Raw genomic sequence first — 26018 nt, 5'->3', positions numbered from 1 at the left:
TCGGTGTCCCCCTGGTGTCACTGACCCCGGGCTGTGTCCCCCCGGTGTCCCCCCGTGTCACTGACCCCGCTGTCCCCCGCTGTCCCCCGGTGTCACTGAGTCCCCGGGCCGTGTCCCGCTGTCCCCCGCTGTCCCCCGCTGTCCCCCGGTGTCACTGAGTCCCCGGGCCGTGTCCCGCTGTCCCCCGCTGCCCCCCGCTGTCCCCCGGTGTCACTGAGTCCCCTGGCCGCGTCGCTGTCCCCCGCTGTCCCCCGCTGTCCCCCGGTGTCACTGAGTCCCCTGGCCGCGTCGCTGTCCCCCGCTGTCCCCGATTCCGCTGTCCCCCGGTGTCGCTGACCCCGCTGTCCCCCCGCAGGTCCCCGGGCTGGCCGGGGCGCGGTGCGGAGCCGCAGCGGGCGGAGGCGGAGGAGGCGGAGGCGGAGGCGGTGCGGGAGCGGCCGCGGGCCGCCCGCCGGAGCCGGAGCATGCCTCTGAGCCCCGCGGGCAGCAAGCATGAGAGCCCCGAGTCTCCGCCGCCCGAGGCGCCGCCGGAGCGCCAGCCCCGCTCCGGGGAGCCGAGCCCCGGCCTGCGGGAGGAGCCGCGCCGGGAGGCGGCCCGCAGCCCCGCCGGGCCCCGCTCGCCAAAGCTGCCGGCGCCGCCGCGGATGGAGGAACCGGCGCCCGGCGCCATCGTGGTGCGCATCGGCATCCCCGACCTGCAGCAGACGGTGAGTGACGAGGAGGAGGAGGGAGGAAGGAGGAAGGAGGGAGGGATGCGCGGAGGGGTCCGAGCCGCGCTGGGAGCGGGCCCGGTCCGCACACAGAGGGGTCCCGGGCCGGTCCCAAAGCGGTGCCGGTCTGCGCCCAGAGCGGCCCCGGTCCGCGCCGGGACCGGCCCCAATGCGCACCCGAACCGGCCCCGGTCCGCACCGGGACCGGCCCCAATGCGCACCCGAACCGGCCCCGGTCCGCACCGGGACCGGCCCCAATGCGCACCCGAACCGGCCCCGGTCCGCACCCGGGATTTGCATCCCAGACCGGCCCCAGTCTGCACCCGAACCGGCCCCAATGCGCACCCGAACCGGCCCCGGTCCGCACCCGGGATTTGCATCCCAGACCGGCCCCAGTCTGCACTTAAACCGGCCCCAATGCGCACCCGAACCGGCCCCGGTCCTCACCCGGGATTTGCGTCCCAGAGCGGCCCCGATCCTCTCCCTGATCCTCATCCGAACCGGCCCCGGTCCGCGCCGGGATTTGCATCCCAGACCGGCCCCGATCCGCGCCCGGAGCCGCACCGGGACTGGCCGCGATCCGCATCCCGGCCTCGCATCCCGGCCCCGTTCCCGATCCCGTTCCCAGTCCCGCATCCCGGCCCCGTTCCCAGTCCCGCATCCCGGCCCCACATCCCAGTCCGGCAGCACCACAAACTTCTTCCCGACCGGGCCCGGCTGGATCCCAGTGCCCGGGTCCCCATCCTCGGTGTCCCGGTCCCGGTTCCCCGGTGTCCCCATCCCGGTGTCCCGGTCCCGGTTCCCCGGTGTCCCCATCCCGGTGTCCCGGTCCCGGTTCCCCGGTGTCCCCGTCCTCGGTGTCCCGGTTCCGGTTCCCCGGTGTCCCCATCCCGGTGTCCCGGTCCCGGTTCCCCGGTGTCCCCGTCCCGGTGTCCCGGTCCCGGTTCCCCGGTGTCCCCGTCCCGGTGTCCCGGTCCCGGTTCCCCGGTGTCCCCGTCCCGGTGTCCCGGTCCCGGTTCCCCGGTGTCCCCGTCCTCGGTGTCCCGGTTCCGGTTCCCCGGTGTCCCCGTCCCGGTGTCCCGGTCCCGGTTCCCCGGTGTCCCCGTCCCGGTGTCCCCTCCGGTCATCCCGGGGCGCTCCGGTGCGGCCGCAGCGCGGGGCCGCTCCCCCTGCAGGGAGCCGCACGCACCGGGAACGGGACTGGGAACGGGACTGGGAACGGGACTGGGAACGGGAGCGGGCCGGGAACGGGATTGGGACCGGGATTGGGACCGAGACCGGGCTGGGACCGGGAAATGAGAGCGGCTCCGGCGCCGGCCTGGAACCGGAACCTGGATTGGGGCCAGGATTGGGATCTGTTCCGGGACCGGGATTGGGATTGGGGCCGGGCGCTGGGACCAGGACTGGGATCAGCTCTGGGACCAGGATTGGGACTGGGATTGAGTTCAGATCTGGCACCGGAACTGGGACTGGGACCAGGAGCAGGATTGGGACCGGGACTGGGATTATCTCTGGGTCTGGAACTGGGACCAGGATCGGGACTGGGATCAGCTCTGGGACCAGGACTGGGACCGGGACTGGGATTATCTCTGGGACCAGGACTGGGACCGGGACTGGGATTATCTCTGGGACCGGGACTGGGACCGGGACTGGGATTATCTCTGGGACCAGGACTGGGACCGGGACTGGGATTATCTCTGGGACCAGGACTGGGACCGGGACTGGGATTATCTCTGGGACCAGGACTGGGACCGGGACTGGGATTATCTCTGGGACCAGGATTGGGACCGGGACTGGGATTATCTCTGGGACCAGGACTGGGACCGGGACTGGGATTATCTCTGGGACCAGGACTGGGACCGGGACTGGGATTATCTCTGGGACCAGGACTGGGACCGGGACTGGGATTATCTCTGGGACCAGGATTGGGACAGGGACTGGGATTATCTCTGGGACCAGGACTGGGACCGGGACTGGGATTATCTCTGGGACCAGGATTGGGACCGGGACTGGGATTATCTCTGGGACCAGGACTGGGATTATCTCTGGGAGCAGGACTGGGACCGGGACTGGGATTATCTCTGGGAGCAGGACTGGGATTATCTCTGGGAGCAGGACTGGGACCGGGACTGGGATTATCTCTGGGAGCAGGACTGGGATTATCTCTGGGACCAGGACTGGGACCGGGACTGGGATTATCTCTGGGACCGGGACTGGGATTATCTCTGGGTCTGGAACTGGGACCAGGATCGGGACTGGGATTATCTCTGGGAGCGGGACCCGCAGGTCCGGGCTGTGGGGCCTCAGTGCTGGTGTGTGATGGTCACTCACGTCTGAAGTGCTGGGGGCTCCTCTGGGCTGGACAGTGCTGTGGGGTGGACACTGGGATGGACACTGGGATGGTGTGAGATGGACACTGGGATGGTGTGAGATGGACACTGGGATGGTGTGAGATGGACACTGGGATGGTGTGAGATGGACACTGGGATGATGGGATGGACACTGGGATGATGGGATGGACACTGGGATGGTGTAAGATGGACACTGGGATGGTGTGAGATGGACACTGGGATGGTGGGATGGACACTGGGATGGTGGGATGGACACTGGGATGGTGGGATGGACACTGGGATGGTGTGAGATGGACACTGGGATGGTGTGAGATGGACACTGGGATGGTGGGATGGACACTGGGATGGTGTGAGATGGACACTGGGATGGTGGGATGGACACTGGGATGGTGTGAGATGGACACTGGGATGATGGGATGGACACTGGGATGGTGTGAGATGGACACTGGGATGATGGGATGGACACTGGGATGGTGTGAGATGGACACTGGGATGGTGTGAGATGGACACTGGGATGGTGGGATGGACACTGGGATGGTGGGATGGACACTGGGATGATGGGATGGACACTGGGATGATGGGATGGACACTGGGATGGTGTGAGATGGACACTGGGATGGTGGGATGGACACTGGGATGATGGGATGGACACTGGGATGGTGGGATGGACACTGGGATGATGGGATGGACACTGGGATGGTGTGAGATGGACACTGGGATGGTGTGAGATGGACACTGGGATGGTGTGAGATGGACACTGGGATGATGGGATGGACACTGGGATGATGGGATGGACACTGGGATGGTGTGAGATGGACACTGGGATGGTGGGATGGACACTGGGATGATGGGATGGACACTGGGATGATGGGATGGACACTGGGATGATGGGATGGACACTGGGATGGTGTGAGATGGACACTGGGATGGTGGGATGGACACTGGGATGATGGGATGGACACTGGGATGGTGTGAGATGGACACTGGGATGGTGTGAGATGGACACTGGGATGATGGGATGGACACTGGGATGATGGGATGGACACTGGGATGGTGTGAGATGGACACTGGGATGGTGGGATGGACACTGGGATGATGGGATGGACACTGGGATAAGGAGTGAGTGACCCCAGAGTGACCCCAGTGGTGACCCCAGAGTGACTCCAGGGATGACCCCAGGAGTGACCCCAGAGTGACCCCAGAGTGACCCCAGGAGGACACTCCCTGGTGGCACCACGGGCCCCATCCCGGCCGCTCCCGGGATGCGGGAATTCCCTGGAATTGGGGGATTTGTGGGGAAGGGAAAGCAGGACGAGCTGGGGCCTAACGACCAGCCCTCATTAGAGCAGTGGGCAGCGCTGCGGGGGACAGAGAGGGGACAGAGAGGGGACAGAGAGGGGACACTGAGGGGACAGAGAGGGGACAGAGAGGGGACAGAGAGGGGACAGAGAGGGGACACTGAGGGGACAGAGAGGGGACACTGAGGGGACACTGAGGGGACACCGTGGGGACATAGAGAGGGGACACCGAGGGGACAGAGAGGGGACAGAGAGGGGACACTGAGGGGACACTGAGGGGACACCGAGGGGACACCGAGGGGACACCGGGGGGACAGAGAGGGGACACTGAGGGGACACTGAGGGGTCACAGAGGGGACAGAGAGGGGACACCGAGGGGACAGAGAGGGGACAGAGAGGGGACACTGAGGGGACACTGAGGGGACAGAGAGGGGACAGAGAGGGGACAGAGAGGGGACAGAGAGGGGACACTGAGGGGACACTGAGGGGACAGAGAGGGGACACTGAGGGGACACTGAGGGGACACCGTGGGGACATAGAGAGGGGACACCGAGGGGACAGAGAGGGGACAGAGAGGGGACACTGAGGGGACACTGAGGGGACACCGAGGGGACAGAGAGGGGACAGAGAAGGGACACTGAGGGGACAGAGAGGGGACACCAAGGGGACACCGAGGGGACACAGCGAGGTGACAGCGCTGAGGTGCCGGGCCTGGGGTGAGGTCAGGGAAAATTCTCTTTTGGGGCCCGGCCTGGGGTCCCCGCGGGGACAGCGGGGGGCTGGCACTGGGGACACGGTGGTGGCACTGGCTGGTGGCACCGGGGACACAACAGTGACATTGGGGACACGGTGGTGGCACAGGCTGGTGGCACCGGGGACACGCTGGCTGTGACTGGTGGGAATTCCAAGGGATGGGAATACCTGGAAAACCTGTGGGAATGGGGATTCCAAGGGAATGTTTGGAAAAGTCAGGGATGAGAGCGGAGATCGTTCTTCGGGAATGGGAATTTCCAAAGGAACACCTGGAAAAATGCGGGATGAGGGATCTCTCCTCTTCCCAATAATTCCCTGCCGCCAGCCCAAGCCTTTCCCATCCCCGGTTTTCCCGGTGCTTAAATCCCCAAAATCCACTGGGATCCCAAAATCCACGGACATCCCAAAATTCCCTCTTCTATTCTCCACTCCCAACCATCGGAACACGGGAATAAAAAAAACCAAAACAAAACCAAAAAAACCCCAAAAAAGGGAGAAACCAGGAAAATTTTCATCCTGCGGAAGAAAAAAAAAAAAAATCGGAATTTCGGGAAAGACCCCGACCCTTTCCCAACCTTTCATCCCGGATGCCGCGAATTCCGATGGAATTTTCCCCCTTTTTTTTTTAGAGGAGAATCGGAACAGCCCCGGGGCCGCTTTTGGGGGTTTTTTTTTTCCCTTTTTTTTTTTTTCCATGGAAATTTTCCTTTTTTTCTTTCCCTTTTTTTTCCCCCCATGGAAATTCGGCGCCTTTCAGCTCCGTGAATGGAGCAGCTGCTCCGCTTTTGGGTTTTCTCTCCCTCTTGTCCCATTTCCATTTTTTTCTCGCCTCTTTCCCATTTTTTTTGGCCTCTTTCCCTTTTTTTCGCCTCTCTCCCATCTTTCCCCCTCTATTCCATTTTTCCCGCTTTTCCATTTTTTCTCCCTCTCTTCCTTCTTCCCCCTCTTTCCCATTTTTCCCCCTCTTTCTCATTTTTTTTGGCTCTTTCCCATTTTTCCCCTCTTTTCCATTTCTTCCCCTTTCCCATTTTTTTACCTCTTTCCCATTTTTTTCTGCCTCTTTCCCAATTTTTTTCCCCATTTTTCTCATTTCCCCCCATTTTCCATTTCCCCCACTCTTTTCCATCCCTCCTCCGCTTTCCCATTTTTTCCCCTTTCCCATTTCCATTTTTCCCATTTTTTCCCCTTTCCCATTTCCATTTTTCCCATTTTTTCCCCTTTCCCATTTCCATTTTTCCCATTTTTTCCCCTTTCCCATTTCCCCCCTCTTTTCCATTTTTCCTCTTTTCCATTTTTCCCCTTTTCCATTTTTTTCCTTTTCCATTTCCCCCCCTCTTTCCTTTTTCTATTTTTCCCATTTTTTCCCCTTTTCCATTTCCGTCTTTCCCATTTTTTCCCCTCTTTCCCATTTCCCCCCCTCTTTTCCCATTTTTCCCCTTTCCCATTTCCCCCCTTTCCCATTTTTTTTACCTCTCTCCCATTTTTCCTCTTTCCCCCTTTTTTTTGCCTCTTTCCCATTTCCCCCCTCTTTCCCATTTCTTCCCCTTTCCCATTTTTCCGCCCCTTTCCCATTTTTTCCACGCCTTTCTCATTTTTTTGCCTTTTTCTCATTTCCCCCCCGTTTTCCATTTTCCCCCTCTCTTTCCCAATTTTCCCCCCTTTTCCATTTTTTCCCATTTCCATTTCCCCCCTCTTTCCCATTTCCATTTTTCCCACTTTTTTCCTTTCCCATTTCCCCTCTTTCCCATTTTTTCCGCCTCTTTCCCATTTTTCCACTCCTTTCTCATTTTTTTGCCTTTTTCTCATTTCCCCCCTTTCCCATTTCCCCCTCTTTCCCATTTCCCCCCTTTCCCATTTTCCCCCGTTTCCCATTTTCTCCCTCTTTTCCATTTTCCCCCATTTCCCCCTCCTTCCCATTTCCATTTTTCCCACTTTTTTCCTTTCCCATTTTCCCCCCTCTTTCCCACTTCCCCTCCCTCTTTCCCATTTTCCCCTCCCACCCTTTCCCAATGTTTTTTTTGCCCCGTCCTCATTTCCTGCGGGTTCTCCCTGGGGCTGGGAGTTGCTGCCTGTGGATTTTTCCAGGATTTTTTTTTTTTTCCCATGGAGCTCCCCCCAGAAAAAAACAAAAACCAAAACCACGAAACCACTGGGAATCGAATTAATGATTCCCAAAAAAAAATATAAAAAAATCCCCTGGGAGGATTTTCGGGTGTTTTAAGCAAAAATCCCGAGATCGCTGAGCTTGGGAGAGAATTCCGAGATCAAACCCCAGCTGGGCCTGGGCCCTGAGGGCCAAATCCAGGAATTCCTTGGATTTCTCCAGGAAAACCTCCCCCTCCTGGTTTTCCCAGCCCCATTTTTCCAGCCCCGTTTTTCCATTCCCATCCCAACTTTTCCAACCCCATCCCAACTTTTCCAGCCCCATTTTTCCAACCCCATTTGGCTTTTCCAGCCCCATCCCAGTTTTCCCAGCCCCATCCCAACTTTTTCCAGCCCAATCCCGGATTTTCCAGCCCCATTTTTGGTTTTCCAGCCCCATTTTCCCATTCCCATCCCAACTTTTCCAGTCCAATCCCGTCTTTTCCAGCCCCATCCTGCATTCCTTGAATTTAAGGGAATATTGCGGGGGCGGGGAAAAAAAATTCCCATTGTTTAAAATTTGAAACTCCTAATTTAAAGAATTCTTGGGAATTACTTGGATCAATAATTTAAAATTCCCTTTTTTTTTTCTTTTGAGGAATCCTTAATTCAAGGAATTCTGGGGAATTATTTGGAATAATATTTAAAAATTCCCCCTTTTTAAAGAAGAAATAATTTAAGGAATTCTTGGGGAAAAAAATTCCAATGTTTCTTTTAAGAAAAACTTAATTTAAGGAATTCCTGGGAATGATAATTATTGGGAGTTATTGGGAATAATAATTAAAAATCCCTTTTTTTAAAAAAAAAATTATTAATTTCAGGAATTCTTGGGAAAAAATTCCAATTTTTTTTTCCTTTCCCTGCTCCAGATTCCCGATTTTTTTTAGGGTTATTAGTCCCAATTTTTTTTAGGCTTATTAATTATTCCCAATTTTTTTAGGGTGATTATTCCCAATTTATTTTAGGCTTATTAATCATTCCCAATTTTTTAGGGTTATTAATTACTCCAAATTTTTAAAGGGTTATTATTCCCAATTTTTTCTAGAGTTATTAATTATTCCCAATTTTTTTAGGGTTATTATTCCCAATTATTTTTAGGCTTATTAATTTTTACCAAATTTTTTTAGGGTTATTATTCCCAATTTTTTTTTAGAGTTATTAATCATTCCCATTTTTTTTAGGCTTATGAATTATTCTCAATTTTTTTTAGGGTTATTATTCCCAATTTTTTTAGGGTTATTATTCCCAATTTATTTTAGGCTTATTAATTTTTTCCCAATTTTTTTTTTTAAGTCCGGACGAATATTTACAATTTTTCCCCTCGCCTCCAACCACCCAAAAATTCCCTTTTTTTTCCCGACCTTCCCTCCCCCCCCCCCAAAAAAAAAGGTAAAAAAATTTAAAAATAAAATCAAAGTTTTTCCATAAAAAAATTCCCGTCAGTGGAAGCGGCAAATCCTCTTGGAACAGGGAAAAAAAAAAACCACCAAAACCACCAAAAAAAGGGAATTTTGGGTGATAAAAATCTGTTTTGATCCATTAAACGTGGTGGGATCTCAGTGGGATTTTCCTTGGAAAAATTGGAAAATCAGGAATTTGGGGCGGCCTCGGTTGTTTTGCTGCCGGGGGGAGGAGGAGGAAATTCCTCCTGGAATTCAATTAAAACAAAACCCGGGAATTTATTGGATTTTCCCATCGATTCAATTTCTCTTGGATTGAGCTCGTGGAGGGCGACTTTACCCCGGGGGGGAAATTCCCGGGATTTGGGGCTTTTGTTGGAATAATTCCGGGAGGTTGGAATGCTCCGGGGGGGAAATTCCCGGGATTTGGGGCTTTTGTTGGAATAATTCCGGGAGGTTGGAATGCTCCGGGGGGGGAAATTCCCGGGATTTGGGGCTTTTGTTGGAATAATTCCGGGAGGTTGGAATGCTCCGGGGGGGAAATTCCCGGGATTTTCGGGAGACACCGGGGCGGGATTTGGGCTTCAGTGGGGCGTAGGGGGAGAACTCCGGTGGGTGTTCGGGATGAGGGGTCGGGAAAAGCGGGATGGGGCTGGAAAAACCGGGATGGGGCTGGAAAAATGGGGCTGGAAAAACCGGGATGGGGCTGGAAAAATGGGGCTGGAAAAGGCAAAATGGGGCCGGAAAAACTGGGATGGGGCTGGAAAAATGGGGCTGGAAAACTGGGGCTGGAAAAGGCAAAATGGAGCTGGAGAGGTCAAAATGGGGCTGGAAAAAACCGGGATGGGGCTGGGAAAGTCAAAACGAGGCCGGAAAAGTTGGGATGGGGCTGGAAAAGTTGGGGTGGGGTTGGAAAAATGGGCCTGGAAAAAACAAAACGTGGGAAAAGGGGCTGGAATTAAGGAGGGAATTAAGGAGGGAATTAAGGAATTCCAAGGAGTCAGAGCAGGGCAAAAAAAAAAAAAAACGGGAGAAAATGTTGGGAATTCCGTGGGGGAATTCTGGATCTTTGGGATACAGAGGGGCCGGGAAAGGGCAAAGGGAATGGAGCTGGGGAAGGGCTGGAGAATTCCAGAGGGATCCGGGAAGGAGCAGAGGAGGCTCCTCAATTCCCTCCCCGCCCTCCGGGAATTAATTTTGGTTTTTTTGGGAAGGAGCTTTTCCATGGAAAAAAAAAAAAAAATTCCCCGTTTTAAAAGGGTTTTAGGTTTTTTTCCTGGTTGGAATCGAAGCGGTTTTTAATTATCTCGACATTCACGGGTCGTGGAGTATTCATTAATTACGGGGGATTAATGAATGAACTAATTAAATCCTCCCCGCCTGCAGGAGGTCGATGGAGATTCTGGTTTGAAATTATGTTTGGTCCCGTTTTGGTTTTTTCTTTTTAATGGAATGAGGAAAACCCGGAGTGAGGCACCAGCTCCGAAAATATCGGAATTCATTTTTTTCCCCAATATTTATTATTTTCCCAATATTTATTTCATTTATCGGAATTAATTTTTTCCCCAATATTTATTTATTTCCCAATATTTATTTCATTTATTGGAATTATTTTTCCCACTATTTATTTATTTTCCCAATATTTATTTCATTTATTGGAATCATTTTTTCCCAATATTTATTTCATTTATTGGAATTTTTCCCACTATTTATTTATTTCCCAATATTTATTTCATTTATTGGATTTATTTTTCCCCAAATTTATTATTTTCCCAATATTTATTTCATTTATTGGATTTATTTTTCCCACTATTTATTTATTTCCCAATATTTATTTCATTTATTGGATTTATTTTTTCCCAATATTTATTTCATTTATTGGAATTATTTTTTTCCAATATTTATTTCATTTATTGGATTTATTTTTCCCAACATTTATTTATTTCCCAATATTTATTTCATTTATTGGAATCATTTTTCCCAACATTTATTTCTTTTTCCACTATTCATTTACTTTCCAATATTTATTTCATTTATTGGAATTATTTTCCACGATTTATTTATTTCCCAATATTTATTTCATTTATTGGAATTATTTTTCCCACTATTTATTTATTTCCCAATATTTATTTCATTTATTGGAATCATTTTCCCCAACATTTATTTCTTTTTCCACTATTCATTTACTTTCCAATATTTATTTCATTTATTGGAATTTTTTTCCCACGATTTATTATTTTCCAATATTTATTTTATTACTTGGAATTATTTTTGTCCAATATTTATTTCTATTTTCCACTATTCATTTCCCAATATTTATTTTAATTATTTTTTCCCACTATTTATTTCTTTTCCCACGATTTCTTTATTTTCCAGTATTTATTTTATTACTTGGAATTATTTTTGTCCAATATTTATTTCTATTTTTCATTATTTATTTCTTTTCCAACATTTATTTTATTTCTTGGAATTATTTTTTTCCCCCAACATTTATTTATTTTTCTTTATTTATTTCTTTTCCAATATTTATTTTATTTCTCGGAATTAATTTTTTTTTTCCCTTGGAAAACGATTTTTTTTTGAGAGGTTTGGAAATTTTTTCCCCCCGAAAAAAAAGATTTTTTGGGACTTTTTTTTTTTGGGGAATTTGGGAAAATTTTAGGTGGGAAAAATTCCTTAAAAACCCTCAAATTCCGAAGGGGGATTTGGGACGATTTGAGTTCGTTCAACCCTTGCCTGGAACACGAGAAAAATTCCTCCAAACAATCCAAACCCCCTCAGAATTATTAGGGAAAGATTCGATTTATTAACGCCGAATTCATTAATAATTAATTCATTCATCCCCAAGCAATTAATATTTCCTGCCCAAATTAAATCCCCTCCCCCGACTGGTTTAATTTTTCCGGAAATAAAATCCCAACCCTTGACATTTCCAGGGCTTAATTCCCGGTTTGTTTTTTTTTTTTCCAGCCAAAAAAAAAACCCAAAAAAAGGGAAAATTTGGAATTTTCGTCGGCGTTTTTCCCATTTTTTAATGGGAATTTTTAAAACCCATTAATTTTTTTAAACGGACGCATCAGATCCTTGGGGAATTTTTTATTTCTTTTTCTTGGTCTGTTCGAATTTTCCCCTCTCCCCAATAAACAATTTAATTTTTTTCCCATTTTTCCCATTTTTTTTTTAATGGATGCATCAAATCCTTGAGGGAATTTTTTGGGTTTTTTGGGGTTTATTTGGAGTTTCCCAACTCCTCAAAAAGAAAAAAAAAATTAAATTTTTTTGGCGTGATCACATCCTAAATAACCAAATCCTCTTTTTTTTAAAAAAAAATGGGAAACGGGGGAAAAAAAAAATTCCATCAAAATCCAAATTGCGAATTAACGGCAGAAAAATCCCGATTTTAAGGAAACAAACCAACCCCAAGAAAAGGGGAAAAATTTTTCCTTTTTTATTCCATTTGTTTTCGAGGTTTTTTTAAATCTTTTTTTTATTTTTGGGAATTTGAGGGCGGAGCCGGAATTTTTTTTTGGGAACGACCCCTGGAAATGTCGGATCGATCCCGGATCGATCCCCTGGGGGGAGGCGTGGGATGAATTTCTCCGACGTTCCCGGGATTTATTTTTATTTTGGATTGGGATTCGGAGCTCTGGGAGGTCGGAAGAGGGGAAAAAAAAAAGGGGATTTTTTTATTCGGGGAAAGAAGGGATTTTTCCATGGAAAACAGGGATTTTTTATCCAGGGAAAAAAGGGATTTTTCCATGGAAAACAGGGATTTTTTATCCAGGGAAAAAAGGGATTTTTCCATGGAAAAAGGGGATTTTTCATCCAGGGAAAAAAGGGATTTATCAGTTGTGGGAGAAAGGGATTTTTCCATGGAAAAAGGGGAGTTTTTATCCATGGAAAAAAGGGATTTTCCAGCCTTGGAAAATTGGGATTTATCCATGGAAAAAAGGGATTTTTTATCCATGGACAAAAAGGATTTTCCAGCCGTGGAAAATTGGGATTTGTCCGTGGAGAACAGGGATTTTCCATCCATGGAAAATCGGGATATTCCATCCGCGGGGAAAAGGGATTTATCCATGGAAAAAAGGGATTCCCCATCCATGGAATTTTCTCCCTCTGGAAAATCCGGGAGGACACGGAGGGAGACCAAGGAAAAGTCGGAGCCGCCGATGGGAAAAATTGGGAATTTTCTGTCGGGGATGGAGTTGGTGAGTCCTGGAGCTTCCACCAAATCCCGGCGGGAATTCCTGCCGGGAATTCCTGCTGGGATTTTTGGGAAGTGGAGGAGGAGGAGGAGGGATGACGTCATTCCAGAGGGAAAACGGGAATTTTGGGATGAGGAGGGCAATGTTTTGGGGGGAGAAAATTCCAAGGTTAAAGAGGTGTTTGAAAAGTTGGGAAGGAATTTTTGGGAAGAAGGAGATGGGGGGAGGTGAATCCACTGGAAGATCTTGGTATTCCTGAGGGATGGGGAAAAATCATGGAAAAATCATGGAAAAATCAGGGGGGAAATGGGGAAAATCATGGGAAAAAATGGGGAAAATCCTGGGAAAGGTCCTGGAATAATCAGGGGAAAAAATGGGGGAAATCATGGGAAAAAAATGGGGAAAATCATGGAAAAATTTGGGGGAAAATCCTGGGAAAGATCCTGGAAAAATCATGGGAAAAAATGGGGGAAATCATGGGAAAAAATGGGGAAAATCCTGGGAAAAATCATGGAAAAATCATGGGAAAAAATGGGGAAAATCATGGAAAAAAATGGGGGAAATCATGGAAAAATTTAGGGGGAAATCCTGGGAAAATCTCGGGGAAAATAATGGGAAAATCCTGAGAAAACCTGGAAAAATCCTGGAAAAAATCCTGGGAAAAATAATGGGAAAATGCTGGGAAAACCTGGGAAAATCTGGGGAAAATCTGGGAGAAAATCCTGGGGAAAAAATCCGGGAAAAATTCCAAGGTTTTGAGGACTTTGGCAAAATTTGGCCGCGGCTGTGGGAACGGTCAGAAATCCGGGAATTTGGGGATGGAATTTCTGGGAATTCCCGACGGATCAGCCCCCGGCTCACCGGGAAAATCCCAAATCTTTTGTTCTCCCGGCTCCGGGAATTGTTGGAGCTCCAGGTGTTTCCTGGATCCTCCCACCCTTATCCCAATTTTTTTTTTTTTTTGGGACTTCTCCCAGCGTGGAACGAAACTCGGGAATTTCCCTCCGGAGATGATCCAAGCCCTGAAATTCCTGATTTTTTTTTTTCCCCCCCCAAACTGGTCCCAGTTCGATTTTGAAAAGGTGGAAAATTCCAGGGAAATTTGATCTTTTTTCCCCCCCCTGGATTTCTGAAATTCCCGTTTTTTTCCCAAGGCTCGCGGTCAGGAATTCTCCAGACTCTGACATCCCAAAGTGGGATTTTGGGAAGCTCCGAGTGGGAATTCTCCTGGATATTCCCAATCCTGTCGCTCCCATCCCTTTTCCTGCCGATCCATGGAAATTCCAGGAGAATCCCGTGGGATTTTCCGCCCTCTCCTGGAAAATCCCAAAGGGAATCCTCGGAGGAAAACTGGGAATGTTCCCTGGGCTGGAATTTTCTCCGGGATTTTTGGACGAGTCCTGATCCGTGTTTTCTCCAGATCTTCTTTCCCCCCCTGGTTTTTTCCCCCCAAAATTCCCACAAATATCCCCTCATTCCCTCTTTTCCCAAAGAAAATCCCACTCGGATCAAGCCACGACCGGCACAAAATTCCCTGGTTTTGGTTGGTTTTTTTTTTCCCACCGTTCCAAGCGGATTTGCTGGAAGGGCCGAACCCGTTGTAGCGATTTCCATGGAAAACTTCAATCCCACGTTTTCATTTCCCACCTTTTTCTATTTTCTGGGATCACCGGGGGGGGAAAAGAAAAAAAAAAAAAGCTGGAGAAGCTCCGGAACAACCCAAATTCCAACCCCGATCCCGGATCCGTGTCGCTCCATGGGCGAATTCCCAAAAATCCTGGTTTTCCTTCACCTTTCCCGGTTTTTTTCGGGATTAGTTGAGCTCTCCCTGCTTTTGGAATTCCGTGGAGAATGTGCTGGAGGAATCTTGGGGAATTTTTTTAGGATCGGGATCTTTCCTTGTTCCCATTCCCAAGGAATTCCCGGCTGAGCTCAGAGCGCTGGGATGGGGACCTTGGAATTCTTTTCCAAGCTCAACGATCCCGGAATTCCGTGAATTCCAGGTTTCGGTGTTCGATGAGCTCGGGGTTTGTGGATGCTGCTGATCCCTGTCCCCGGGGGGGCCCCTGGGATTGCTGCCGGAAATTTGGGAATGTTTGGGGTTGGATCATCGACAAGCTGGAATGTTGCGTGGATCCCTGAGATCCCTCGGGATTTTCCGTGGGAAAATGGGAATGACGGGAATGGGCAGGATCGTGGAGTGGTGGATGAGCGGAGTGGGGAAAAACCGGGGAAAAACCGGGAAAAACCTGGGGAAAACCTGGGGAATCCTGGGAGAAAACCTGGAGAATCCTGGGGAAACTGGAAAAACTTTGGAAAACTTGGGAAAACCTGGAGAAAACCTGGGGAAAACCTTGGAAAACTTGGGAAACCCCCGATTTTCCCGCGTCCAATTCCCAACATTTCCTACGTCAAATTCTCACTGTTCCCGTGGCCAATTCCCGCTTTCCCTGTGGCCGGTTCCGGATGTTTCCCCTTGGTGAATTCCCGATGTTTTCCGTGGCCAATTCCCACTTTTCCCACGGCCAATTCCCAATTTCCCTGCGGTGAGTTCCCACTTTCCCGTGTCCGATCCTCGCATTTTCCGAGTCCAATCCCCACTTTCCCCTCATCCAATTCCCACTTTCCCCACCATGAATTCCCACTTTCCCCACCGTGAATTCCCACTTTCCCCACCGCGAATCCCCACTTTCCCCACCATGAATTCCCACTTTTCCCCCCATGAATTCCCGCTTTCCCCCCGTGAATTCCCACTTTCCCCACCATGAATCCCCACTTTCCCCACCATGAATTCCCACTTTTCCCCCCATGAATTCCCGCTTTTCCCCCGTGAATTCCCACTTTCCCCACCGTGAATTCCCACTTTCCCCACCATGAATTCCCGCTTTCCCCACCATGAATTCCCACTTTCCCCACCGTGAATTCCCACTTTCCCCACCATGAATTCCCACTTTCCCCACCATGAATTCCCACTTTCCCCCCGCGAATTCCCACTTTCCCCACTGCGAATTCCCACTTTCCCCACCATGAATTCCCACTTTCCCCACCATGAATTCCCACTTTCCCCGTGTCCAATCCCCACTTTCCCTGTGGCCATTCCTGATGTTTCCCATGTCTAATTCCCGCTTTCCCCACCATGAATTCCCGCTTTCCCCACCATGAATTCCCACTTTCCCCACCGTGAATTCCCACTTTCCCCACCGTGAATTCCCACTTTCCCCACCATGAATTCCCACTTTCCCCACCATGAATTCCCACTTTCCCCACCATGAATTCCCACTTTCCCCACCATGAATTCCCACTTTCCCCCCCGCGAATTCCCACTTTCCCCACTGCGAATTCCCACTTTCCCCACCATGAATTCCCACTTTCCCCGTGTCCAATCCCCACTTTCCCTGTGGCCATTCCTGATGTTTCCCATGTCCAATCCCCGCTTTCCCCCCGCGAATTCCCACTTTCCCCCCATGAATTCCCACTTTCCCCCCGCGAATTCCCACTCTCCCCACCATGAATTCCCGCTTTCCCCACCATGAATTCCCACTTTCCCCCCATGAATTCCCACTTTTCCCCCCGCGAATCCCCGCTTTCCCCCCCGCGAATTCCCGCTCTCCGCCGCTCTCTCCCGCTCCCCAGAAGTGTCTGCGGCTGAACCCCGACGTGCCGGTGTGGGTGTCCAAGCAGCGCGTCCTGTGCGCGCTCAACCACAGCCTGAAGGATGTGCTCAACTACGGCCTCTTCCAGCCGGCCCGCGCCGGCCGCGCCGGCAAGTTCCTGGACGAGGAGCGGCTGCTGCGCGAGTACCCGCTGGACGCCGAGGCGCCCGTGCCCTACCTGGAGGTGCCGCCGCCCTCGGCCCGTGCCCGGCCATCCCCGCCCGCCCAACGCTCCGCTCCCTTTCAGCCCTTCAGTGGGCCGCATTTCACTCTGCTCTGCTCTCTCCTCTCTTACTGCTCGCTTTTTTGATTTAATTTAATTCAATTCAATTTAATTTCATTTCATTTCATTTTATTTATTTAATTTAATTTAATTTAATTTAATTTAATTTTATTTTATTTTTATTTTATTTTTCCATTGTATTCCATTCCACTCCATTCCATTCCATTCCGTTCCATTCTACTTTGTTTTGGTTTATTTTATTTCATTTTATTTCATTTAATTTCATTCTATTCTATTCTATTCTATTCTATTCTATTCTATTCTATTCTATTCTATTCTATTTTTTTAAATTCCATTCCATTCCATTCTACTTTGTTTTATTTTATTATTTTATTTTATTTTATTTTATATTTTATTCTATTCTATTCTATTCTATTCTATTCTATTCTATTCTATTCTATTCTATTCTATTCTATTCTATTCTATTCTATTCTATTCTATTCTATTCCATTCCATTCCATTCCATTCCATTCCATTCCATTCCATTCCATTCTACTTTGTTTCGGTTTATTTTATTTCATTTTATTTCATTTTATTCCATTCCATTCTATTCTATTCTATTTTTTTAAAATTCCATTCCATTCCATTCCATTCCATTCCATTCCATTCTACTTTGGTTTATTTTATTTTATTTTATTTTATTTTATTTTATTTTATTTTATTTTATTTTATTTTATTCTATTCTATTCTATTCTATTCTATTCTATTCTATTCTATTCTATTCTATTCTATTTTTTTTAAAATTCCATTCCATTCCATTCCATTCTACTTTGTTTAATTTTATTTTATTTTATTTCATTCTATTCTGTTCTATTCTGTTTTGTTCCATTCCATTCCATTCCATTCCATTCCATTCCATTCCATTCCATTCCATTCCATTCCATTCCATTCCACTTTGTTTTGGTTTATTTTTTTTTATTTGATTTGATTTGATTTGATTTGATTCTGTTCTGTTCTGTTCTGTTTTATTCTATTCTATTCTATTTTTCCATTATCTTTGTGTGGTTCATATCTTCATTCTATCTTTGTCTTCTATATTCATTGATCTCTTATCTCTCTTCTCTTTTCTCTTTCCTCTCTTATCTCTCTCCTCTTTCCTCTTTCCTCTTTCTATCTCCTCTCTCCTCTCTTTTATCTCATCTCTCATCTCTCTTACCTCTCTTACCTCTCTTATCTCTCTTATCTCTCTTATCTCTCTTATCTCTCATCTCTTATTTCATATCTCATATCTCTTATCTCTTATCACTTATATCTCTTATCTTTTATCCCTTATCCCTTATCCCTCATCTCTCATCTCTCTCATCTCTCTTATCTCTCTTATCTCTCATCCCTTATCTCTCTCATCTCTTATCTCTCATCTCTCATCTCTCATCTCTCATCTCTCATCTCTCATCTCTCATCTCTCATCTCTCATCTCTCATCTCTCTCATCTCTCTCATCTCTCTCATCTCTCTCATCTCTCTCATCTCTTATCTCTCTCATCTCTTATCTCTCTCATCTCTCATCTCTCTTATCTCTCTTATCTCTCTTATCTCTCTTATCTCTCTTATCTCTCTTATCTCTCTTATCTCTCTTATCTCTCATCCCTTATCTCTCTCATCTCTCATCTCTCATCTCTCTCATCTCTCTCATCTCTCTCATCTCTCTCATCTCTCTCATCTCTCTCATCTCTCTCATCTCTCTCATCTCTCTCATCTCTCTCATCTCTCTCATCTCTTATCTCTCTCATCTCTCATCTCTCTTATCTCTCTTATCTCTCATCCCTTATCTCTCTCATCTCTCATCTCTCATCTCTCATCTCTCATCTCTCATCTCTCATCTCTCATCTCTCATCTCTCATCTCTCTTATCTCTCTCATCTCTCTCATCTCTCATCTCTCTCATCTCTCTTATCTCTCTTATCTCTCATCTCTTATCTCTCTCATCTCTCATCTCTCTTATCTCTCATCTCTCTCATCTCTTATCTTATCTCTCATCTATCTCATCTCTCTCATCTCTTATCTCTCATCTCTCTCGTCTCTCTTATCTCTTATCTCTGACCTCTCTCATCTCTTATCTCTCTTATCTCTCATCTCTTATCTCTCATCTCTCTTATCTCTCTTATCTCTCTCATCTCTCTTATCTCTCATTTCTCATCTCTCTCAACTCTCTTATCTCTTATCTCTTATCTCATTTCTCATCTCTCTCATCTCTCTTATCTCTCATCTCTCATCTCTCATCTCTCATCTCATCTCTCTCGTCTCTCTTATCTCTTATCTCTGACCTCTCTCATCTCTCACATCTCTCATCTCTCATCTCTCTTATCTCTGACCTCTCTCATCTCTTATCTCTCTTATCTCTCATCTCTTATCTCTCATCTCTCTTATCTCTCTTATCTCTCTCATCTCTCTTATCTCTCATCTCTCTCATCCCTCATCTCTCTCAACTCTCTTATCTCTTATCTCTTATCTCATTTCTCATCTCTCTCATCTCTCTTATCTCTCATCTCTCTTATCTCTGACCTCTCTCATCTCTCATCTCTCGTCTCTCTTATCTCTTATCTCTGACCTCTCTCTCGTCTCCCTTATCTCCTCAGTTCCGCTACAAGCGCCGCGTGTACTCCCAGGCCCTGCTGGACGACAAGCAGTTCGCCAAGCTGCACACCAAGGTGAGCGCTGCCCGGGATTCCCGGAGGAGCCCACGGGAAAGCCCGGGAGAATCCCAGAAAATCCCGGGAAACCCCCCGGGCCCGGAATTCCGGGATATCCCGAGGAATTCACCCAGAAAATCCCCAGGAAACCCCTCCAGGCCCGGAATTCCGGGATATCCCGAGGAATTCACCCAGAAAATCCCCGGGAAACCCCCCCGGGCCCGGAATTCCGGGATATCCCGAGGAATTCACCCAGAAAATCCCCGGGAAACCCCCCCGGGCCCGGAATTCCGGGATATCCCGAGGAATTCACCCAGAAAATCCCCGGGAAACCCCCCGGGCCCGGAATTCCGGGATATCCCGAGGAATTCACCCAGAAAATCCCCGGGAAACCCCCCCAGGCCCGGAATTCCGGGATATCCCGAGGAATTCACCCAGAAAATCCCCGGGAAACCCCCTGGGCCCGGAATTCCGGGATATCCCGAGGAATTCCAGCATTCCCGGCGCCAAAATCAGAACAGGAGCGGCTGGGGAGATCTCCTCGGGTTTGATTCCGTGGGGTGGGATTGAGCGGGAAGAGAATCCGCGGGGAGCTGAAATCGGGGACCGCGGATGTGCTTCCCTTTCCCTTTCCCTTTTCCCTTTTCCCTTTTCCCTTTCCCTTTCCCTTTCCCTTTCCCTTTCCCTTTCCCTTTCCCTTTTCCCTTTTCCCTTTTCCCTTTCCCTTTCCCTTTTCCCTTTTCCCTTTTCCCTTTCCCTTTCCCTTTCCCTTTCCCTTTCCCTTTCCCTTTCCCTTTTCCCTTTTCCCTTTTCCCTTTCCCTTTCCCTTTCCCTTTCCCTTTCCCTTTCCCCTTCCCTTTCCCTTTCCCTTTTCCCTTTTCCCTTTTCCCTTTCCCTTTCCCTTTCCCTTTCCCTTTCCCTTTCCCTTTCCCCTTCCCTTTCCCTTTCCCTTTTCCCTTTTCCCTTTTCCCTTTCCCTTTCCCTTTCCCTTTCCCTTTCCCCTTCCCTTTCCCTTTCCCTTTCCCTTTTTCCCTTTCCCTTTCCCTTTCCCTTTTTCCCTTTTCCCTTCCCTTTCCCTTTCCCTTTTTCCCTTTCCCTTTCCCTTTTCCCTTTTTTCCCTTTTTCCCTTTTCCCCTTTTCCCCTTTTTTCCCCTTTCCCTTTCCTTTTCCCTTTTCCCCCTTTTCTCCCTTTTTTCCCTTTTCCCTTTCCCCTTTTCCCTTTTTCCCTTTTTCCCCCTTTTCCCTTTTTCCTTTTTTCCCTTTTCCCCTTTTTTCCCTTTTCCCTTTCCCTTTTCCCCCCTTTTCCATTTTTTCCTCCCATTGTCCCCCCCTTTTCCCCCCTTTCCCCTTTTCCCTTTTCCTTTTCCTTGGCCTGCTGCTTTTCCCAAGCCTGTGGAAATTTGGGAAGGAGCTTTTCCCTTTCCCCCCTTTTTCCCCCCCTTTCCCCCTTTTCCCTTTTCCCTTTCCCCTTTTCCCTTTCCTTTGAGCTGCTGCTTTTCCCAACCCTGGGAATGTTTGGGAAGGCACTTTCCCCTTTTTCCCTTTTTCCCCTTTTTCCCCTTTTTCCCCTTTTCCCCCTTTTTCCCATTTTCCCCCTATTTCCCCCTTTTCCCCCTTTTTCCCCTTTTTATTTCTCCTCTCCCTTTTTTCCCCTCCCTTTTTCCCCCTTTTTCCCTTTTTTCCCTTTTTCCCTTTTTCTCCCTTTTCCCCCCCTTTGTTCCCACTTTTCCCCTTTCCCGTGGATATCCGGGAATGCTCCGATTCCGTGCGGGATAAACTCGGCTCCGTCCCCGTTCTGTGCCCCGGCGCGGCGGGCACGGATCGATTTTTTCCCGGGAAAACAAAACAAAACAAAAAAAAAACCGGGATCGGAGCCGGATCCCGAGGGAACGGGAGCAGGGATGGGATCCCGCCTGGCACGGGGACGCCGGGACACCCCGGGAACGGTACCGGGACAACGGGAATGTCGGGAGAGCGGGAACGTCGGGATAAAGGGAATGTCGGGATAAAGGGAATGTCGGGAGAAAGGGAATGTCGGGATGGGCCAGGGAACGCAGGCCGGGAATTCAGCACCGGGAGATCCTGGGATTTGGGAGCTGCGGTGCCTGGGGAATTTCTCCTTCAAATCCTGGGAATTCCTGCCTCAAATCCTGGGAATTCCTGCTTCAAATCCTGGGAATTCCTGCCTCAAATCCTGGGAATTTCTCCTTCAAATCCTGGGAATTCCTGCTTCAAATCCTGGGAATTTCTCCTTCAAATCCTGGGAGTTCCTGCCTCAAATCCTGGGAATTTCTCCTTCAAATCCTGGGAATTCCTGCTGTGGTTTGTGGGAATTCTTGCCTCGGTTCCTGGGAGGGTTTCTGCTTCAAATCCTGGGATTTTCTGTTTCTGGGAATTTCTGTTTCAGCTTCTGGGAATTCCCGCTTTGGTTTCTGGGAATTTCTGCTTCAAATCCTGGGAATTTTGGTTTCAGTTTCAGGGAATTCCTGCTTCAATTCCTGGGGGGGTGGGGGTGGGGGGGGGGGGTGGGGGGGTTTCTGCTTCAAATCCTGGGAATTTCTCCTTCAGTTTCTGGGAATTTCTCCTTCAAATCCTGGGAATTTCTCCTTCAGTTTCTGGGAATTTCTCCTTCAAATCCTGGGAATTTCTCCTTCGGTTTCTGGGAATTTCTCCTTCAAATCCTGGGAATTTCTCCTTCGGTTTCTGGGAATTTCTCCTTCAAATCCTGGGAATTTCTCCTTCGGTTTCTGGGAATTTCTCCTTCAAATCCTGGGAATTTCTCCTTCGGTTTCTGGGAATTTCTCCTTCGGTTTCTGGGAATTTCTCCTTCAAATCCTGGGAATTTCTCCTTCGGTTTCTGGGAATTTCTCCTTCAAATCCTGGGAATTTCTCCTTCGGTTTCTGGGAATTTCTCCTTCAAATCCTGGGAATTTCTCCTTCGGTTTCTGGGAATTTCTCCTTCGGTTTCTGGGAATTTCTCCTTCAAATCCTGGGAATTTCTCCTTCGGTTTCTGGGAATTTCTCCTTCAAATCCTGGGAATTTCTCCTTCGGTTTCTGGGAATTTCTCCTTCAAATCCTGGGAATTTCTCCTTCGGTTTCTGGCAATCCCTGCTTTAATTCCTGGGGGATTCTGGGATCCGGGAGGCTCCGGCTCCATCCCGAGGGGTCTGCCTGGCATTCGGGGATGGAAAAGGGAAGGGAGACCTTTCCTGGAGCGCCGAGATTCCCAGGGAAGCCCCTGGATCCCGAAATCCCTTTGGGATGGATCCAGGCTGAGGCCGGGAGAGCTGGGAATGGCGGGAATTCCCTGGGAAAGGGGAGATTTGGGGGAAGGAATTCCCGGAGAATCCTTGGGAATGTCCAAGGAGAGGTTGGAGAAATCTGGGATTGGAACGGGATGGGACTGAAATTCCATGAATCCCACCCAAACCGTCCCGGGATTCTGGGATTTGGGACACTCCAAATCCATCCCAAGAGATTTTTATGGAATTCAGGGACAGGAAAGGGAAGGGAATTCCCTGCCCTTGGAATTGGGATGGAATTTCGGGTCCCTTCCCACCCGAACCATTCCAGGATTCCCAAATCCATCTCTCCGGAGATTCCCACCGGGAGGAGTTGTGCCATTCCAGCGGCTGGCCAGGAAATCCATCGTTTCCCTTTTCTTTGGGATCGATGAATTCCATTTGCTGCTGCCCTGGGAGCGAATCCATGGATTTGTGCCGGCTCCAAGGGCACGGCTCGAGTCCGGAATTTTCCAGGAGTTTTTGTGCTAAAGTTGGATTTCGTGAGGTCGGGTTGGAATAAAATCTCCCCCCCCAAAAAAAAATTCCAGAAATCGGGGAAGGTGGGAGTTGGGATTTTCCCACCAGAGTCGTTCCTGCCTCTGCAATTCCCGGGAATTAAAAACTACTCGGGGAAAAAAATGGGGAAAATCCCAACAATTCGGGAATTCCGGCTTGGGGGATTTTCTTTGGGATTTTTCTTTTCCTCGGATGGGAATTTCGGCTTCAATTCCTCCGTTTCCTCGGAGCTTTTCCCAAATTTTTCCCGACGTTTCTGCCCAGTCAGATTTTCCAGGACTTTTTCCCCGACGCCAGATTTTGCGGGGTCAAGTTGGAATGAAATCCCAAAAAAATTCCGGAAATCTGGGAATGTGAGAGTTGGGATTTTCCTGAAATCCAGGAATTTCATCGCGACTCCATCGAATCATTAAAAAAAAAAAAGGCGGGAAAAAATCCCAAAACTTCGGGAAATCTTTGGGAATTCCGGCACAAAACTCCAATCCCCCAAAATTCGGGACGCTCTCCCGAATTCCCCACGGGGACGACCCAACAATTCCCAAGTCGAGGACGATTTCCCACCTGGATTCGCGCCCCATGCCGACGGAATTCCGTCCCCGTTATCCCGCTTTTCCTCGGATTTTCGGCGCGGGAACATCCTCCCAGGGGTTTTTCCTGGAATTTTGGGGATGTTAACGCTGGAATTCTTTTCCCAACTCCAGGCGAACCTGAAGAAATTCATGGAGTACGTGCAGATGCTGAACTCGGAGAAGGTTTGCCGGCTGCTGGAGAAGGGGCTGGATCCCAATTTCCACGATCCCGACACCGGAGGTCAGTCCTGGCATTCCTTTGGAATTTTTTTTCCCACTCTTTCCCGGTTTTTTGGGGGGATCTATCCCTCGGTTCCCGATTTTTTTCGAGGGTTTTGGGATTGTGGGATTTCTTTGGGATAATTCTTCCCTTCTGGGCGTTCACTGGGATCCGATCCCACGTTTCTCCTCTTGGAATATTTTCCAGTTTTCCTGATCCCGGCGTTTTCCAGCTGCTGTTGGATGGAGGGATTGGAAAATCTTGGAAGTTTTGGGATTTGGAATCTCTCAGAAATTCCGGGATTGAAAAATCTTGGAAATTTCAGGGATTGGACTCTCAGTAATTCTGGGATTGGAATGTCTGAAATTCCGGGATTTGGAATCTCTCAGAAATTCCGGGATTGGAAAATCTTGGAAATTTTGGGATTTGGAATCTCTCAGAAATTCCGGGATTGGAATCTCAGAAATTATGGGATTGGAATGTCTGAAATTCTGGGATTTGGAATCTCTCAGAAATTCCGGGATTGGAAAATCTTGGAAATTTTGGGATTGGAAAATCTTGGAAGTTTGGGGATTTGGGATCTCTCAGAAATCCTGGGATTGGGAGATTTGGGGGTTTTTTTGGGAACGTGGGTTTGATTCCTGTGGATTTTTCAGGGAACGAGCTGGGAACGAACCAGCAATTTCCCTTGGGATTCTTGGGAGTGGATCCTTGAGGAATCCACTTGGAAAAATCCTTGGGATTTTTGGGAGTGGATCCTTGGGGATCTCATGGAAAACTCTTCATGGAAAACTGGAGAATCCTGCCTGGAAAAAATGTTTTTCCTTTAGGATTTAATCCCATTATTGGACTGGGAATGATTGGGAAGGACTGGGATGAATCATCCCTGCTTGGAAAAATCTTTCCCTGCGGGATTTCATCCCATAAAACGGGATTGAAAATATTGGGAAAATATTCCTGGGCAGGGATTAATCCAGGGTTTTTTGGGAAATAAAAAAGGCCATAAAATCCTCTGATCTTCCTGCGAAACCCTGGGCTGATCCCATGGATTCCAAACTTCGGGAATCTCCGTTTTAATGGATTTTGGGAAGGGTTTTTAAGGGATTTGTTCCCATTTTCCCTGGCTCTGCTTGGAAGAATCGGGGGAAAAATTCCATTTTGGGGAGAACTTCCAGCCTCGTTCGCTGCCATTCCCATTTTTGAGGTCGCTGGGAAAGAGATTCCAGGAAAAGATTCCCTGGATTTGAAAAGGATGAAAAAAAAAAAAAAAAAAAAGCCGCAGGAAAAAAAAAGAAAAAAAAATTTGTCGCCGTTGGTTCCTGCGGGGACGTTGGAAAAAAAAAAAACCGGGAATAATAAAAAAAACCTCCGAAGTTGTTCCCAAATGAAAAGACGAAACCCCGGGGATGGTTTTGCGTCGGGAGAGAGACGAGGGAAGAAAGGAAACCCTGGGAATTGTTTAATGGGGGACGGCAGGAGAGGAGCGGAAAGAGGGAAAAAAAAAAACCCGTTGGAATTACGAAGGAGGAATCCGAGTGCTCCCGAAATAAAGCGACGGGGGGGGGAAAAGATTGCGGCGGGAATCGGGAATGGGGGAGGGGGGGGAAAGGGAACTGGAGCTGCTGGGAAAACTGGGAATGTTCCCCTGGAGAAGGGGAGGATGCAGGGAGAGATTCCAGAACATTCCAGGGCCTGGAGGGGCTCCGGGAGAAGCCGGAATTTGGGAAAGGGACGGAGGGGACGGGACCCGGGGAATGGGGAGATTTGGGATTTGGGGGAAGGAATTCCCAGAGAATCCCTGGAATGTCCAAGGAAAGGCTGGAGAACTCTGGGATCATGGGAATTGTCCCTGGAACGAGCTCTGAGGTCCCTTCCCACCCAAACCCTTCGGGGATTCGGGGATTTGGGACTCTCAGCATCCATCCCGAGGGATTTTTATGGAAAACGGGGAGAGGAAAGAGAGGGGAAGGGAAGGGACGCCCTGGGATTCCCAGAGGATCCC

At 48.7% G+C, this 26018-nt stretch overlaps 1 protein-coding gene across 2 annotated transcripts; it reads left to right on the top strand.

Annotated features, from left to right (window-relative positions):
- LOC136284523 (SH3 and multiple ankyrin repeat domains protein 3-like) lies at positions 1–25566 on the top strand. Of its 2 annotated transcripts, none has more exons than XM_066174869.1 (4): positions 1–707; positions 16499–16699; positions 19373–19444; positions 23929–25566. In XM_066174869.1, exons 1-4 carry the CDS (start codon positions 465–467, stop codon positions 24157–24159), a joined length of 747 nt encoding a protein of 248 aa, XP_066030966.1. In that variant the 5' UTR covers positions 1–464; the 3' UTR covers positions 24160–25566. The 2 variants fall into 2 exon arrangements, with proteins under 2 accessions (XP_066030966.1, XP_066030965.1); XM_066174868.1 differs by having other exon boundaries at positions 10–707; positions 16496–16699.
- The last annotated feature ends 452 nt before the right edge of the window (positions 25567–26018 follow it).

The sequence above is a fragment of the Chamaea fasciata genome, unplaced genomic scaffold (genome assembly GCF_029207755.1).
Source record: "Chamaea fasciata isolate MVZ Bird 193981 ecotype frontalis unplaced genomic scaffold, bChaFas1.0.hap1 SCAF_1056, whole genome shotgun sequence".
Lineage (NCBI taxonomy): Eukaryota > Metazoa > Chordata > Aves > Passeriformes > Sylviidae > Chamaea > Chamaea fasciata.
Note: the sequence above shows the minus strand (reverse complement) of the source record. Positions and strands in the feature narration are given on the sequence as shown.

Excerpts from the sequence above, each read along its gene's own strand:
- LOC136284523 (XM_066174868.1), top strand. The coding sequence starts at position 465 with ATGCCTCTGAGCCCCGCGGGCAGCAAGCATGAGAGCCCCGAGTCTCCG. Across the intron at positions 16,700-19,372 it reads CGCCCGTGCCCTACCTGGAG|TTCCGCTACAAGCGCCGCGT; the intron begins GTGCCGCCGCCC and ends TTATCTCCTCAG. Across the intron at positions 19,445-23,928 it reads TCGCCAAGCTGCACACCAAG|GCGAACCTGAAGAAATTCAT; the intron begins GTGAGCGCTGCC and ends TCCCAACTCCAG.